At 44.1% G+C, this 17,209-nt stretch overlaps 1 protein-coding gene across 4 annotated transcripts in view; it reads left to right on the top strand.

Annotated features, from left to right (window-relative positions):
* Positions 1–917: 917 nt before the first annotated feature.
* Positions 918–17,209, top strand: part of CNTRL (centriolin) — a 50,544-nt gene continuing 34,252 nt past the window's right edge. Inside the window, exons 1-11 of one of the 4 annotated variants that reach the window (XR_006415638.1) lie at positions 918–1,220; positions 4,741–4,996; positions 6,479–6,612; positions 7,486–7,616; positions 8,435–8,576; positions 10,124–10,310; positions 10,674–10,867; positions 12,082–12,126; positions 14,696–14,815; positions 16,293–16,515; positions 16,980–17,089. Coding sequence is in view for 3 of the 4 variants with exons in the window: in XM_044439923.1 (XP_044295858.1) it covers positions 4,774–4,996; positions 6,479–6,612; positions 7,486–7,616; positions 8,435–8,576; positions 10,124–10,310; positions 10,674–10,867; positions 12,082–12,126; positions 14,696–14,815; positions 16,293–16,515; positions 16,980–17,089 (1,509 nt within the window). In the remaining variant the exon portion in view is untranslated. Of the gene's footprint in view, positions 1,221–3,336; positions 3,435–4,740; positions 4,997–6,478; positions 6,613–7,485; positions 7,617–8,434; positions 8,577–10,123; positions 10,311–10,673; positions 10,868–12,081; positions 12,127–14,695; positions 14,816–16,292; positions 16,516–16,979; positions 17,090–17,209 lie in introns of those variants that run through there. The other 3 variants (XM_044439923.1, XM_044439925.1, XM_044439926.1) reach the window with 3 other exon arrangements.

The following is a 17,209-nucleotide window of genomic DNA, read 5'->3' as shown; positions in this document are numbered from 1 at the left end:
GGCTGACTCGTCAATATTTTATTTATTTATTTATGCAACCGATTTGTTTTCTATTCATTCTCTCTCTCTTCCATGCAGTAGCTGGACCGACAGGTTTCTCTGTTTTTTTGCCTTTTACCAGGCTCGGCATCAAGAGTCAGCATGCGAGCAGGACCTTGGCAGCGTCCAGCCTAGCAAAACAATTCTCCGCAACTCAATCTACTTGAGTTTGCAGAAGCAACGCAACTCACCCGGCCACTGCACCGGAGGGGGCGTGTTTATTGGGTTTCATTGGCCACGCCCCCTTCCGGGCAAGGTCTGATTGGTTCACATTACTGCAGTTAAAGGTGCAACATTTTTAAATCAATCTTTCAAATGAGCTCAATTAAGGAGGTACAAGCTAGGCTGGCCAGGTGCTAGGGTGCTTTGGGCAAGTTTTCCTTTAAACTGCCACTGCGGTTTATCCAGCTGGGGCTTATCGGCCACGGGCAGGCAGTGTGGTAGAGTGGTTAGAGTTTTGGACTGGGATGTGGGTTCCCGGTAGTGGAACTCATGGAGTGACTTCTGCCCAGCAGTCACCAGTCTACCTCACAGGGTTGTTGTGAGGATAAAGCGGAGAGGAGGCGGAGGACTGAAGCAGCCACTTTGGGTTCCCCCTAAGAGGGAGCAGGCGGGGTAGAAAGGTAATGAATGGGAATGTTGCGCAAAGGGGAGCTGCCCTCGATCCAGCCGAGCCGAGCCGAGCCGAGCCATGAAGGCGGTTCGAAAAGGCGGGAAAACGGCTGCGCGCGCTCGCGCGCTCGCGAGGAGAACCGCGCGTGACGGGCAAGCCGCGCCGGCCCTGCAGGGGGCGTGGCCCAAGCAACTGGCCCCGCCCCTCCTCGGCCCCCGCCCCGCGGCCCGTCAATGCTCTCCGCGCCGTCGGAAGAAAATGCCGCCGGGCCGTTAAAGGACCCGCCGCTTCCGCCTCTTGTCAGGGAAGCGCGAGGTGCGTCAGGAGCAGAGTCGGCGCTTCCGCCGCTTTCTTCCGTTTATTTTCCATCCGAGGAACGATGATAAACGTCAAGAGCTGAACAGAGAGGGGGGAAAGGCGAGAAAGCGAGACCGAGGCGGGTATCGCGCATGCGCGCCTGCGGCGACCAGGCGGAGGCTGCGGCCGCGGGGCGCGCGCCGGGGGTCGCCATGGCAACGGGAGCACGCGACGCGCGGCCCTGAGGCGGCGGCAGGGGCCCGCGGTCCAGGTGAGGGCGAGGGCGAGGGGGGCGTCTCCCCGCACCCCGCAGGTGTATGTGCGCCCCCGGGGGCCTCCCCTAAGGGAGTGCAGAGCCGCGTCGGGCATGTTTGCCCCTTGTCGTCCCCCGGCCCCGCTGGGGGTGGCGCGTCTCGGAGGCCTCCGCAGCGGGGAGGGCGCCCGGTTGGGGAAGGCTGCTCCGGGGATTCCGGGCCCGGGCAGCCCCGCCGCCTTGCGCGCATCTCTCCAAGCAAGGCGGGTGCGCGGCGGGTGCGCAGCGGGCGCCCAGGCGCGCTTGCCGCCCTGAATGCAGGCGATGCATCTGCTGGTGTTGCGCCCCCGGGCTGCACCCTCGACTGCCCCCCCACGACCTTCCTGCTAGCAGAGTTTGCCTACCTGTTTTCCCCTAAGGGCAAATGCCCGCCTCTTTTCTCTGCCTACATCCGTTTTTCCCAATAGGGGTGCCTTTAGCAGGCAGGGTTCTTTAGGGATACATTCTTGCCCAGACTTGAGAGCATCTGTAAAGTAGCAGATCTGTGTTTTGTTTTGGTTTGGTCTATTTGGGTACTTAGCACTGCCTTTGCATCCAAGGGAGTCTCCACGCTGATGTTTTGATGGAGGAAGTGTGAGACAGAACTGCAATAAATAAATAAATACATTTCCTCTTCCCAGGTTTTTATTTGTAAAGCAGTGGTGGTGAGGAAATAATACTTCTGCTTCCCTACAACTTTTATAATTTCCAATCGCCTGTATGCACTCAAGGGGGGGATTCTTTTGCACATATGTTGGTTGATGGGAAAATAGTGTGTGCCTTTGTGTAGGCAAACAAAAGAGATCTTGCATCTTAAGAGGAAAGCAAGACTGATCTCTCCACTCTTGGGGAAACTCTAGTGGGATTTCCTAGAAAAATAGCCTTTTCTGTGTTTCAGGGACTGAGGGGAAAGATCAGAGTAATGCCTGAACTAACGCAGAAGACCTATGGTTAAGTGGTACCATTTTCATGCTTCCCAATGTGGATTAGAATCCTGGCAATTATATACCTATGCATTACAAAGGTTGAGGAAGCTGATCTACCCTTCTAGCATTGTGTATGACGTTGATTAGGCAACTGCCTGTAACTAATCTTTCTTTGAGTAATCTTGAGTCCACAAGCTGACTTCAGGAAAAAGAACGACACCCCTAATAGGGGAAGTGAGAATAGGAGCTGCCTTGCCATATCGAAGGTGGAGGGGTACTTTCTCTGCATGGTTCAGCATGGCAAAGAATGCCTCTATTTTTGGACATAAGCTGTTCCCTTGTTCCCCTGTTTTTCCACCATATGGTCTTGTTCTTTTAATTTCAGCAGTTGTGAACCATTTTGCTTTTGGACAGCTCATGCTTCAAAAGTGGGGCTTTTCTGTATGCGGTAGGCTGATGTCTTGTCTTTGTCTGATAGCAATGGTTATCTTCTGCATCATGTGGTATATTTGAGTGAGGCACGTGGAACTAGATGTGGAGTTTTGGATGGCGGCAGGCCTGCTGTTAGCAGACCACGTGTTTGGGCAGCTGTGCTTGTTCAGCACCACGTAGGAGCAAAACCCAAGTTCCGTTCAAAGTTGAGTAAGGCAGCTTTATAGAGCACCATGCAAATTACAGTTATGCGTTGTGGTAGCATGAAAGTCTGTTTCAGGCACAGAGTATTAAGGAAAAAAAGCTACTCTCTCTCCTTATCTCATGTTTTGATGCTTTTCATAACATATTCAAATGAGGCTTTGGTGTCAGTGGTTTCGTATTCTGAACCTCTGGAGAGATGTGAAGATTACAAGAAGATAAAGGCTCTAATTAAACAAATCAAGATAGTCATGGCAAGGGGCGGCATAGAAATGTTATAATAATAATAATAATAATAATAATAAAAAAAATCTTTAGAGACTCCATTAGGAGTAGAGGGGCAGCATATAAATGCAAAAATAAATTAATCATTATGACTATGCATGGCAAAATTTCTGTCTGTTCATTTCTTCCTAACCCTGAAATTTCCTAGGTACTGTACAGAACTAAGTGCTTCATACAGTACTCAAGAATCTAATAGATATGGCACAAATCAACATATAAAGAGGAGGGAAGAAGAAAACAAGTAGATTTGCATGCAGCTTAATCCCAGCAGTATCATCTGGATGGTGGGCCACCCGCTTTTGACCTTGCTTGCACGATCACCACCGCCCACCACAGTTTATTAACCATGGTGAGTTGTGGTGCTGAGAGGCACCAGGTTGCCAGTCAGAGCCCTCGTGGCTACTAGTAATGTTCAAAGCAAAGCCCCGTTTTAGGGGACCACCCCAACAACCAGCCTCACCAATCTCACACAGAACCAAAAGTTGCCATGTGCCTCGTACCACAGCCTGCATATTCAGAATGATGGCTCCTAGCGCCCTGAGAAGTCCAGTGGGGAAGGTTACCCATGGTGTCTTCTTGTTCCATTTGACTTGGGCCTTTGGGTACAGCTACATGCACAGCTCAGCAGCCCTTGGTCCCATGGCTAGTGGTGGAAGTCTGACCGTGCTTCCCTTCAGCTCTGCGGAGACAGGCCAATTAACAGTTGGAGTGGAGGGAGAGGAGAGGGAGAAACACGCATCCCCTTGCCTCATGGTTCTTCCTGGAACAGCACCTCTCAGGTGCTGTTACTTCCCTGGCCATAGATTTGGGGTCTTTCTTTCAGCTCTGCAATCCCAGGGCAACAGTGAACATGAGTTAAGAAAGATATTATAATAGGGTGCTTGCTTCTTTTGGAACAAGGTTGCTTTTTGTCCACCAAGATAGGAGCCCACAGCAAACAGTGTGTAAGAAGCCAAAAAGTGCATGCTTTTTATTTCAGACAAAACAAAATAGGTTCTCTGTATTTTATAACTATCTTTCTGGGCCAGTTATGAAACTGTTAGTTCGCACTTTTATGACTTGTTGCTGAGAGGGCAAAATGTGTAGAGTGTTTAAACACATCCTAGGCACAACCTCACCTTCACCACCAAGCTTTTCATCTCTCGGGTGGCCTCTCACTTTTGTTTCCCCCATTTTGCTGAAACAGATAAGAACAGTTACTTGCCACTCATGGATTAAAACTAGAGGGTTAACTAATACAAGAAGCAAGAAACTGGGCTTACTCTTTTTAATGGATACAGGAAAAGTCTGTATAGCAGTTTCTCTCTTGGGCTAATAGCTCTGGTGTGGGAGGAACTCTGCTAATATCTGGTATAGTTTTTCTGCTCTGGGAGTAAAGTATGCAGTAAATAACCAAAGATGGAAGGTGTGAAACTAAAGTGAATCCTTCCTGGTTGGGTGATGAGTACAATACTGTGTTTCCGCCCCCTAATGATGAAAGTATAAGGAGGTTTGGAAAGAAAGCTTGTTTTGTTGAGCAAGCTCTTTCACAAGCCTTCCCTCCCCCTCAAAAACTAACAACCACCTGGAATCAAATTATTTAATTTGACATTTGAGCTGCCATAAGGATCTTTGAAAAGACTTTTGAAAAAGATCCTGTGTCTTTGTGCTTGCAGCTTTCCTTCTGAGAACATGCAGCATTCTACGCAATGAGGAAAAGTCGTCCGCAAAGAGCATCACCTAAAACAAGCCCGATGTCTCCGTCTCGCACCCAGAGTCCAATGTCTGCTGTAAGTTCAAGCAGTCGATCACCATCTCCACTTAGCAGACAAGGAGCTCCAGTTCGTTATCTAACAACAGGACAAAGGCTTCGAGAAGATGCTGCAGAAGAAAGTGATACAGGAATTCCCTTTGAATCTCCAGTTGGACAGGGTACTGTAATAAACAGTCTCTTGCAAAGCATTTAAAATATTGCAGTGTTAACTCCACATAACTCAGTTTCAAGGCATCTAGAGATCTGCTTGGCTATTCTTTGGAAAATAGAATATGACTTTTAAATTAGCATTTTTTTTTCATTTCTTTCATATTTGAAATAACCCGTCAGGACAACAGTGTTTCTAGGGCAGCTTGCAAAACTTAATAATAGCAACACAAAATTCCAATAACAACACAAAAGGAAAAGAAGTTAAAAGCACAGTATTCAGAACAACTGAATAGCCATTTTTAAAGCCTGGGGAATTTTAGAAAGTCATTTGCTTGGTAATTGCAATACCAAGTAATTAAAGTAATTTTGTTAGAAGCTTGAGCACTACATAAGTACGAAGAGCAGAATGGTTCTCAGGCAAGTGTGGCTGACTGTGCTGGGGGAGCACCCAAGTGGGAGTCTTCCCCACTCCCTGTGTTTAGGAGCATGGACACCCCCATTGCCCAAAACAGGAGACTGATACAATTTCTGTTTCCCCATTGTGGTTCTGGCAAAGCATTAATTAGTTAAAAGCACAAATCCATAACATTTCAAGGTGTGTTTTTCCTGAACTGAAAATCCTGTTATAAATACATACAGAAAAATTATGTAGTGTGTAATAGGAAATTTAATGTACATTCAGGAAAAGAACGCCTTGAAATTAATTCATTAATAAACAAAGGGCTTTGGAGTTTTACCAATAGCACTGCACCTCCATTTATGCATATAAGTGTTTTATGAAATAGCATAGCAAAAGGGCGAGTTACAAGGGGGACATGCCTTACAAAGTTAAAATCTTAATTTCATCAGTGGGGGCGGGGGAAACACAAGGAGGAGAGAATCTGGTAATGTGACAAATGTTATATTATTAACTGCATTCCGGTTTGGGTTTTGGTTGAAAAATAGATCTAATTGGTTTATGAAAGGTTGTTTTGGAAGAAGATTTTAGAAGAAAGAGATATCCTCTCTACAGGAAAGAGCTGGAAAGTGGAAGTCGATGCCTTTTTTTAAGTATGACCACAGTAACTTTAAGTTGTAAAACCAGGGTGCCTGGACTGTGGCCCTCTAGAAGCTTTGGTGTATGTTGCCCGACCAGCACTATTCCGCATGGCCTGTGGTGAGGCATCAAAACATCTGCAGGACTACAAGTTGCCCATTCCTTTTGTCAGAGACACAAAGAAGGAAGTCAAGCGTAGCAGCAAAGTACATAAGCCTAGACATCCCCACCTGAAGCAACAATACCTAAAACAATCAGCTGAGAGGGGAGGGGGAGAGGGAGTGTGAACCATTCAGTTTGGTTTGTCTTAAGCACTGCATATTTCCATGGCTGTTGTAAAAACAGTTTGTGAAACATCCAGAAATACTACGGTTTGCGACATCTCCTTGTTGCAAGTCTTTGCTACAGTGTGCCATTGTCGATTACTATATCAACATCTTCTTGTTGATTACAGGTGGCAATTGTATCAGTCCTGGTATCAGATACATAACAGAACCTCTGATCAATAAGCTGTCCAAACAGGAAAACGTGGCACGTGTAACGGCTCTGAATCTTTCCCTTGCCAAAGATGGAGGAAAGAAGTTCAAGGTATATACTTATCATTAACATATGTTCACCTAGAACAAAAGCCTTGTTGCGTATGAACTACTCCTACACATTTCATTCCTGTGTGTGTCCCTCTACAAAAACCTTGAATAGCTCTGCCCCTACCCCCCAAAATCTTTTAAAAGAAGCCGAAGCTTTGACACATAACTATCAAAGCTCCAAGCTCCTTTAGAAGAAATGGCTCACACTTCTCCTGTTTTGCTTTTCCTGTAAAAGGAGCAGCATGCCGGGTGGGGGAGTCGCTGTGTTTGCTTTGTGGCTTGCTTACAATCCGTTGCGAAACCTTTTGCCCAGGTTCAGATGGCAGGCACCTCATGGTGGGTCCAAGAAGCCTGCAACAAGCCATGTTGCTCGCAAAGAAGCCACCCTGCTCAAATCAGTCCAGATTTGCAGAACACGAAAACCCACTGTGGCTTGTCACCCGCCATAGGTTGTCATGCTGTGTGAACCCAGTCATGGAGACACAGAGCTGTTTTTATGCTCTTGCCATGTTAGGATAATCGCAGCACCTTCTTCTTACCTTTGAGTGAGCAAAAAAAACCCAGAGGAGCCATGAATGCCCTTCAGAATGCCTGGTCCCACACAGCTTTTTTCAGGAAATCAACCCATTTCATATTCGGTAGCTGTTTTCTTCTTCTGTCTTTGACTTTTCCAAGTACAATTGTCTTCTCCAGTGAGTCTTGCCTTCTCATGAGGTGCAAGTATAATAGCTTCAATTTTTGTCACTTTTGCCTTCAGAAAAAGTTCCTTCTTGATTATTTTTCCATCCCCCATGATGCTTAAAACAAGAAGTCTACTATTTCCTCCTATTGTAAAAACTAATCTAGTTGCCTAATGTCTTGCTTCTGTTTTTAGTACATAGAAAATCTGGAGAAATGTGAAAAACTAGAGGTCCTCAATCTCAGCCACAATCTGATAGAGAAGGTTGAAAAGCTGGACAAACTTTTGAAGCTGTGTGACCTCAATCTGTCATACAATAAAATAAGGTACGAAAGAAAAGAAAATAATAGGTGCAGACAGATACAAAAAGAGGACTGCTCTGCCCAGGATGCCCCCAGCACATGCCCCAGCCAGCGGTGAGGGTGGAAGAGGGCTCCCCCTTCCGAGGCGGCAGTCCTGGCTCTGCCTTCAAAGTGTTTTCTCAGGTCAGGAGGCTCCAGGCGTGTGGCATCATCGTCATTCTTCCACCCCTTCCCTGGAACTTAAATTCCTGCATCGCTGTATCCAGTTTCTCGGTTCTGTGGTCGTAGGCCAAAAGAAAGCATACTGCACCCCATTAAATTCTCAACAAAACAGGAGATCTGTTTGCATAGAAAGCCTCTAGATTGGTCAGGTATTTAGAAAGATGAATTTGAGTGGACATTTTATTATTTTTATTATTATTATTATAACATTTCTATGCCGCCCCTTGCCGAAACCTCGGGGCGGCTTACAACACGATAAAATACATTGAAATACAATAGCACATAATAAACTACCATTAAATACAAAAATACAAGAAATACATTGATTTACAAATATAAGATTAAAATTATCAGTATAAATTAAGTAAATAAAAATATAGGAGGAGAAAGAGCATTTCTATTAAGTATTAGGAAAAAATAGTAGATACCTGACAGCTTTCCTGTGTTTGTGGCTAAGATTTAGCGTTGTGCACATGTGGTTTTTCTTGACCCTCCAAAAATGGAGGTTGAAGGACGGAAAATGCATCGGCCATTCCTTTGCGTTGCAGCCGAAACCTAACATTGTGCATGCACAGACTGCTCATCTTCGCCTGCTTTTAATATTTTTCTCTCTCCCTCAGTAAAATAGAAGGCATTGAACACCTGCACAATTTGCAGAAACTGAATCTTGCTGGGAATGAGATTGAGCACGTCCCTGTATGGATGGGGAAAAAATTGAGGTCACTGCGGATCCTGAACCTGAGAAAGAACAAAATATCCTCAGTAGGTGATTTCAGCCCGTGGCCGTGCTGTTGCGGATCTTAAATGTCCTCTGTTTACTTTTTAAGTTTCTGCCCATTTGATGGAATGACACTTCCTGACAATAGTAAACCACTGTGTCTCTTTGGAAGATAGTTGATAAGTTACCTAGCTTTAACTATGTAGCGTTATTATTTCTAAAAGAATTGGCTTTTAGGGGTATGTGATCAGTAACCACAGAAATGTATGACTTAATAAGAAAAGAAAATGAGGAAGTGAGATGTCGGAACATATGAAACAGCCCTGTCATGAATCAGACCATTGGTTTATTTATTTATTTATTCATTTTTCAATTTATATCCTGCCTTTTTCCTACAAAGGACTCAAGGCAGCTTACATCATTCTCCTCCTCCATCTGATCCCCACAACAACAACCGTGTGAGGTAGGTGGGGCTGAGAGTCTGTGACTGGCCCAAAGTCACCCAGTTGGCTTCATGGCTGAGCGGGGACTAGAACCCAGGTTGTCTGAGTCCCAGTCCCATGCTCTTAACCACTACACCACACTGGTTCCATCCCGCCAAGTCTTGTCAGCAATGACTAGCAGTGCTTCTTCCCTAGCCCTACCTGGGATACCAGGAATTGTCTCTGGGGCTTCCCATGCTCTGCTACTAAACTCCATACAGGTCTGAGGAACCAGGAGGATTAGAAAACGAAGAGCATAGCCATGTAACTCCTGGCATATCTTCCCTAAAGCTAAAAAACAAACATCTGTATGCTTGCTTCCTAGTAGAGTTTTATTAGGTGGTTATTTGCTGAGAGCATTCATGGTAGATCAGTGTCCCAGAAAGACGGATTGCCCATCACACTACCACGCTCCCTCTGCTGTGTATAGATGAGCAGACATGTTTAAGAAAACATTCTTAGGTCAAGTTAGGCAATTAAGTCCACTAGGCCTGGCCAGTTTCCTGCCTGAGTTGAGTGTGTCCTGGAGCTGGCATTGGAGTTCCACAGCCAACAAGATGGTATGCAAAAAGATTTGGAGAGGTAACCTTCTTAAAAACTGCTGAGCTCGTGAGTGCAAGCGGTCAGACCATCACTCATGTAGAGTTTAGAGAGCATTAACACAAAACCATATTGATTGCTTGAATGGTTGTAGCTTAGCTTGGGACTAGCATGACTTTCTAGAGTCTTTCAGAAATACAGCTTTTGTGCTGTAAACACTGATACCTGTGCCTGTCTTGTTTTTAATTTTTATGTCTCATATACTGCTTTCACAAAGAGCCTCCACTGTGCAAAACCGCAAGTTCTGCTCAGTTTGTCTTTGTGTAATCATCCTGCAAAACCTTGTTCGTTGACAACAGTTTGATAATTTTATATGTCAGAAATCTTGTACTAATAGTTGCCATGATATTTGAATAGTTAGACTTACCTTGTTTCAGTTTTAACACAAAGGATGTACTAAATATATCCTTTAATGAAATGTTCAATTATGTGCACGTTAGCACAGGAAGAGAGGGTTCTTTGTGCTTTAAGGAATGTCTAATTCCTGTACTTTGTATTTTTCCTTTCAGCTCCATGAAGTAGCTAAACTGAAGCCTCTTAAAAATTTGACTTCCCTGTTCCTGTCTGACAATCCTGTTGCAAACCTGCCTCATTACCGTCCCTTCACCATTTTTCATTTGAGGTCATTGGAAGATCTTGAGGGACAACCAGTGACTGACTGTGACAGGGAAGAGGCCACTGAAAGGTTTAATTTAGGTAAATATGACAAGCATGGGTTCAAACAATTAACATGCATTCTGATATAAAAGTAGTTCTTGTTGAATTCGATGGGACTGACTTCCGGGTTAGCGTGTATAAGATTGGAACTTCAGTGTGAAACTTTTCCAACCATGTGCATGCTTTGGACTTGGCAAAGAAAAGGATTTTACAAAGGAACAAGTATTAGTTTCATGTGCAATTCATCATCTGTCCCCACTTAAACCACGCATATTATATGCAGAGGACAGAACTGTTCAGTCTGCAGAACTCCTTAACGCCGTTTCTTTGTTTCTGTGTTGGTAATATGTGAACATGTAATGTAATGAAGTGTGTACTATATTGGTGTGCCTTATATTGCAGAAGAGATAGAAAATCTAGAAAAGGATTTGGAGAAAGCGATGAAAGAGTTGGAGGACCTTAACAACAAGCAATCTGACCTGCTTGAGAAACTTCAGCAGCAAGAGGACCTAAACAAATCATTAAAACAAAATCACCTCCGACAGAAACAAAGCTGCAAAGACTTGGAGAGTGAGCTGGAGACAAAAAATGAACTGGTAAGGATGCTTTAGTTGGTGCAGTCCCAGTGTGATGTTGAATATCAGCATGTGCGCATACCTTTGCATTTGCCGTCTCGCATGCTATGGAATGAGAGACGGCAAACTGGCTAACTGGCTATTAAATGCCAGAGAGCCGTGTTTCGTTTGAGGAGGATGCCTGGTCAGCATTAACACTGCTGTAAAAATGACTGCAATGGGTTCACAGCCGTAGGAAGAGGCCAGTATGTACAGGCACCGAATCATTTCTTTAGTCCGCTCCCTTTTTGGTTTATCTGAGAATAGCCACTATAATCTGTGTTGGCATATTTACAATTTTTGTTTTGAAACCTCTGTGCTCTCTGGCTTTCATTACCTTTCCCTATGCCCTCAAACAGTTGGATTTATGTGTTTGTTGCTAAGGGCAGCCCTTTCCAACCTTGTGTTCTCCAGATGTGTTGGCCCAGTTCCCATAATTCCCGCTTGCCACAGCCAGTGGAGTGGCAGCCCAGAACGCCTGGAGGGCACAAGGCTGGTTTGGGGATTCAGGAGCTGCTGTTCCTGCGACTGCTGTGATGTCCCATTGTTCCTAATACTCTAAATCGTAAACATATCCCTCACTTTTCTCTTTTAGATCTAAAATCCACAATCATTCAAATGTGTTGTTTGTTTTATTGCAACCCTTACTTGTCATGGCTGCAAAAATCTTAGGATTTAGCTGCAGCCTTTTAAGTAAGATTGCTCTGGACTGGGTTTAATGAACCCTGGTTTCAAAGAGATGTGTGAATATGACCGCTCTGGAGAATTAGAAACAGGGAGCACATATTTTTCAGTGTTCGAATTCAGCATCCTATATTTTTTGGCACTAGCTGTTCCAGTTCATTTGGATGATAGATTTTGCTTGCTTCTCTTCTCCTTTAGCTGGTTTTGACCCAGTTTCCTTCCTACTGAGCCTTTATTCTTCACTGATGGTAGAGTCGCTATTTGGGGGGCGGGGGAGGGAAGCTTCACTACTTTTTTTTTTACCTGTGGGATTTTCCTGCATGGTCCTGTTTCAGACTGTCTCGATAAAGTTGGAACTGCACTTGTTCTATAATTGTTTGCTCAAAACCTCCCTGTATTTTTCCAAAGTAGAAATCATGCATGGTGTTAGATATTTTGATTTAGTAATCTAATTCTTTTCTTTATTACAACCTTTCCTGTGTCTACCTTTCTCTCTCTCTTCCTCCTTTTAGTTTTCTCTTCTGCTACCTATTGGAACCTTGCTGCATGTTCTTCAGGTATCCAACAAGAAAAGTTGTCAAAGAGAGAGCACACTATCTGTGGCTAATGACATAAAAATAATAGGACAGTTATAAACTGGATATGTGCATTCTTTAATCAGTGTATTTTGCTTCTCCAACTATACTGTGACTACAGATCACAAGTACAATCAACATCTTGTTTTCTATGGTTAAAGACTGGTTGCAAACCTCTACATGAAACCATGTTTTTGTTTTCTTCTTGGTAAAACATTCTGTTTGCAATCTTCAGCAAACCAAACTAAGGCAGTTTCCCCCTGGTTGTGAGGGGACAAACAGGACTTGATGATGTCCTTGGAAGACGTCTGGGGAAGGGCCACTTAGCAAATGAACAATGGTTCCACTGTGCCCGTTTGAGAGTTCAACCAGATTTAAACAACAAGCTATGGTTTGTGCTCATCTCAGTTAAGTATGTCACCTGCATCAAACCACTGTCTTGCCACAGGTGGCGTTCAAAGATAGCCAAGGCAACATTTGGGTTTGTTTTATGTTCAGTAAGTTCTTAATAAAATTGAAAATATTTTACCTGAGAATAAATATTCTAGCTAGAAAAATATGAAAATAGTGGGACTACGACAGTGCTGTGAAAATAAAGGCCTACTTTTAAAACTCTCTCATATTTGTCTGTATTAAACCACCTTAGTGAACTGAGTAACCTTATTAGTAAGAAGAATTATGCACAGGTGTCATGGCTGGGTAGGAAATGGAAGAGAATTCTAACACAAATTTCACCTCCATTTACTTCTCAGCCATGGAATCTGCATGGATGCCCCAGGGGTTTTTTAGGTGCAGTTTTTCCAAGCAGTTTAAAAAAAACACTTAGAGGCAGATCAGGGTAGAGCAAATGAGACACCAGCAAGGCCCTATAGTATGATCCTACTGACTGTGCCTTTCAGCCATCGGAGCAGGTTTAAAAACAAACCTGCCAGGGAGCTGCAGTCCCAAAAAGCACTCACAAAAAGGGTGTGTGTGTCTTGATATTTCCACTTCCTGGAAGAGGTGGACAACCAGGGAAGTGTCAGAAATATGAAAGGCACTGGGAACTGTTAGTTCAGTGTTTGAAACTGAGAGAATTGCATTGCTGTGGAGGAAATCCTATTGCCATCTCTCCTCATTGCACTGACCTTTCCCCCTTTATCAGTGATTTGGAATTGACAGCTCAATGGCTGTGTACCTGTGTCCCGTCTTGCCTTACCAATTTCCATGCAGTCAACTCCCCTTCATATCCTTTGACAGCTAAAATTGACAAGGACATCAACCGGGTAAAATTACATCTGTTGAAAAACTGTTAGTGTGCACTTCTGAACCTTCTAAAAGACTGCCCAAAATTATGAAGAAATTTGCAGATGTTACCAGGGCAAAAAAGCAATCAAAAATGTGGTGAAAGTGCCGTTTGGGCAGAGGTGGATGGGCTCTCGCTGGCGGTGACACGGGAAGATTGCGAAGAGCAACACGGGGCTCTTCGTGGTCCCTCTTTTGCCCTCTTCCCGTTTTTGCCAAGCAGCTTGTTAGCCACTCTTCACAGTCCACAGTGTAAGCAGTCACCTGGACTGAGGTGACTTGACAGCCCACTCTGGTTCCAGCACCCCAGAATAAACCAGGAGTTGTCAGGGTGGCTTCTTGCCCCAGAATACACAATCCTGCAAGAAGCAGTCTGATTTTGAACGATACAAGAACATACTATTGCAATTTACCCAGGGTAATTTTCCTTAGAAAGGAAAACATGTATCCTGAGGCGAGGGGCTGAATCCTAAGGCGTCATTGGAGAATGGAGGAGCTTGTAATGCAGTGGATCCAAACTTGCTCTCTCATCAGAATGCCCTGCTTCAGGACTTACTCTTGGCAGCTGCCAGCCAGGACGCCGTGGTGGAAGCTTCATGCCTACAGAGCAATCTAAGTCGGCCTCAGTTGGTCACCAACTAGAGAAGAACTAGAGAAGTTGGTCACTAGAGAAGAACCTCTGTAGCAACCTGACCCGCAGATCTGGGGTTTAGGACTGCCATGTAAATGTAAAAAAGTAACATTTAAAGCAGAATACCCTTGTCAGTTAAGTTGGACTTAGGGGAAACCATGAATTTTTACTATATAAAGACATTGACCTTCTTTGCATAATTAAACAACCCGTGGTTTGTTAACTGGGGGTTGTTCAGGAGCATGTGAGCAGTCTGGCTTTTAACTCCCATAGTTTTCACTTTGCTGAGCAACCCAGGGACTGACGTCTCCTTGACATCTGTACTTGGAGCTCTGAACTGTTGAAGCAGAAACAACACCTGTTGTTAACGTTTTAGTTGTCTCTTCCCCATCAGCTTAGAGTTCTAGCTTGGAATGTCACAGAGCATGTATTACTCAGGAACCAGGTGGGTGGGAGCTGTACATGTGCTTACCCCAAAGACCTCCAAAGTAACAAATGGGTTGTTTAATTTTGCAAACTGAATCTTAGTGTCATTGTGTAACTCATGCTTGTATCATACAGTGACCTATCATATATACTACTTGAGTCTCTATTTTATTTATGGAACTGACTTGTTTTAAATAAATTTTGTATTAGCTAAAGCAGAAGACGGTGGAATTAACCAGAGCCTGCCAGAAACAATATGAGTTGGAACAAGAACTGGCTTTCTATAAGATTGACGCCAAGTTTGAGCCATTAGGTTATTATCCAGCAGAGGTAATTTTTTATAAATATTATTCTGGATTTTAGGGGTCCAGACCTTCGGTATGCAGATTTCTCTGCCGGGATCCTGTTTATTCCTTGTTCCCCAAAGGGCATAATCTTATCTCTGATTGTACTAAACCTCTGAAACACAGCACATGGCCAGCCTTCCCCCTTTTGCTGTAGAAAGGTATATCAGGGGCCATTCCTACAGTTTTATTTGACATCCAAACATCTCTGAAGCACAGCACTAAAATAAGCTTGGAAAGGAGGCATGGATGCAGTGGACTTCTGAGGCCCAGTATAGCAGCAGTGACTCTCTTACTCCATAGTCAGGTGAAAGGTGGGACATTCCAGGAGGTGGTGTGTGCACCTTGCCTGCAGCCTTGCAGATCTTTACTGGATTTGTTCCTTAATTTTTCTTCAGTTAAGCTGTTGATGGAAATATTTGGCGAGCTTTTGGGAGCCTGAACGTTATGAAGAAGAGGGCATCCTGGAGAATCGTGCCTGCATGCCGTCATCCCCGCAGTGGTGGCGGCCTGCAAGGGGTGAGGGGGGCTTTGGAGAAGCAGCATGCAAGGGCCTCATGCCTGCCGTTTGCCGCTCGCCCCTATGGTCTCTTCTGCTAGAGAAAGTGGTCATCCTATTGATGAGGGCTGCCATTTAAATCACACAATTGACATTTAAATTACATATGCACAATTGACCTTGCTCTTTTTGAAGTCAGTGGGAAATGCCTCTGGATGAAGCTGTTGAAAGAGTGAGGTTCATAGGGGAAAAAATTACCAAGAAAGTCTCCTCTGACACATTCCCCTCTGAAATACATGAGAGTTGCACATAAATGTGCTTTTCACAACTGAGACTAATTTCAGCAGCGAGTCTACTGGGTATTTTACTGTGGATTGTACTCACTCTTTCTAGTCCTAAAAATGATACATTGGGAAGTCAATCCAAGTGTGTCTCCTTTTATGCTTCATGAGGCTAAGGCCTTTATACTATCACTCTATAAATTCTTTCTGGATATACTATCACTCTATAAATTCTTTCTGGGGCTTCCCGTAAGGGCCTTTTAAAATGCAGATCATTTCATGAACATAGAATGAATTTAGATTTATGAATTTAGATCTCTTGTAAATGAGGATAGGAGAAAGTTTTTAAAAAGAGTAAGGAGTTATAAAAAGATGCTTGGGAATATGTGTGTTTGTTTACAAATCCTTCAAATATTGGTAATGTTTTATTATTTCAATACAATTGTTGAATTGTTATTTTATGGTTGCAAACCATCCTGACGTTGTATTGCCTGTTTGGTAGCATACGAATTCTAATTCTAATAGTTCCATTAGTACTAATGAATCAATAGATGCATCAACAGACTCAAAAGAAAAAAATGTCAAAATACACACAAAATTGAAGTAATTAATCAGCCCACCTTGATGCATACAACTGGCTTTGAAAACAGCTTGAAATACAACTACAATGTGTCTGATTGCAGGATGTTGACCTTGACGATGTGCCAGGTGAAAGTCCTTACATTGGCAAAGCCAGGTACAAAAGGAACATGTACGCCGTGGAAGGCTACATCCCAAGTAAGGCCCAGAAGCTGCAAGTGGGAAGCTTAGGACAGGAAGAGCAGCAGAATAATCAGCAGCTCAAGCTGAATCTTCTTCAGTCCCTGGATCTACAGCTGCAGGAAAAAGAGAAACAGATGAAAGGAGGTACCACCAACCGTCCCTGTCACTCTCAAATAAGAACCCCAGCCCCGGGTCCATTGTCTTCTGTCCAATGATCCATCAAATCGGGAGCTATGTTTTGTTACGACCCAGCAGCATCTGATTTCAGTGACATCATGGCTGAGGTGACCTGTTAATCGCTGACTGCCAGCTCTCACTGCGAGGTATTACAGCAGATTGCGGTAGAGCAGCAGCAGCCATTTAACACAACCCTGCTGGTCGGTGTCCCTGCTACGATCAGACTTTTTACATAAACCTTTTCTAGCCTTTTGACTTGCTGGTCTTCATCCAGTGAGTCTCCTCTGAGCATATACATGACAGGAAACAATACTGAAGCTTTTGAAGCGTCCTCTGCTGTCTGCATGGCCTTCCCAGTTGCGATATTTGCCTGTCCCCATTCGAATGCTTTCAATGCATATGGCATTACACATTTTTTCTCATTTCCCTAGCCCAAGAAAAATTGTCTGAACTGCACAGTGAAGCAGTCAATGCAGAGCAACGGGTTTTGAAAGCAACAGAGGAGCTTAGACAACTCCAGGATGCTGTGGCTCAGAAAAAGGTACGCAGATTTCTCCTGAGGGACTGAAAGCCATGAAAGAAGCATTGGGCTTGTTTTTCTGGTTGTTTGGATGGATGAGCTGTGTGGTCTTCCTCATAAATTTGCAGTAAGAACAGTGTC

This window comes from Varanus komodoensis, unplaced genomic scaffold (assembly GCF_004798865.1).
Source record: "Varanus komodoensis strain SLA01 unplaced genomic scaffold, ASM479886v1 scaffold36, whole genome shotgun sequence".
Classification (NCBI taxonomy): domain Eukaryota; kingdom Metazoa; phylum Chordata; class Lepidosauria; order Squamata; family Varanidae; genus Varanus; species Varanus komodoensis.
This window is presented reverse-complemented; position numbering and strand designations above follow the sequence as displayed.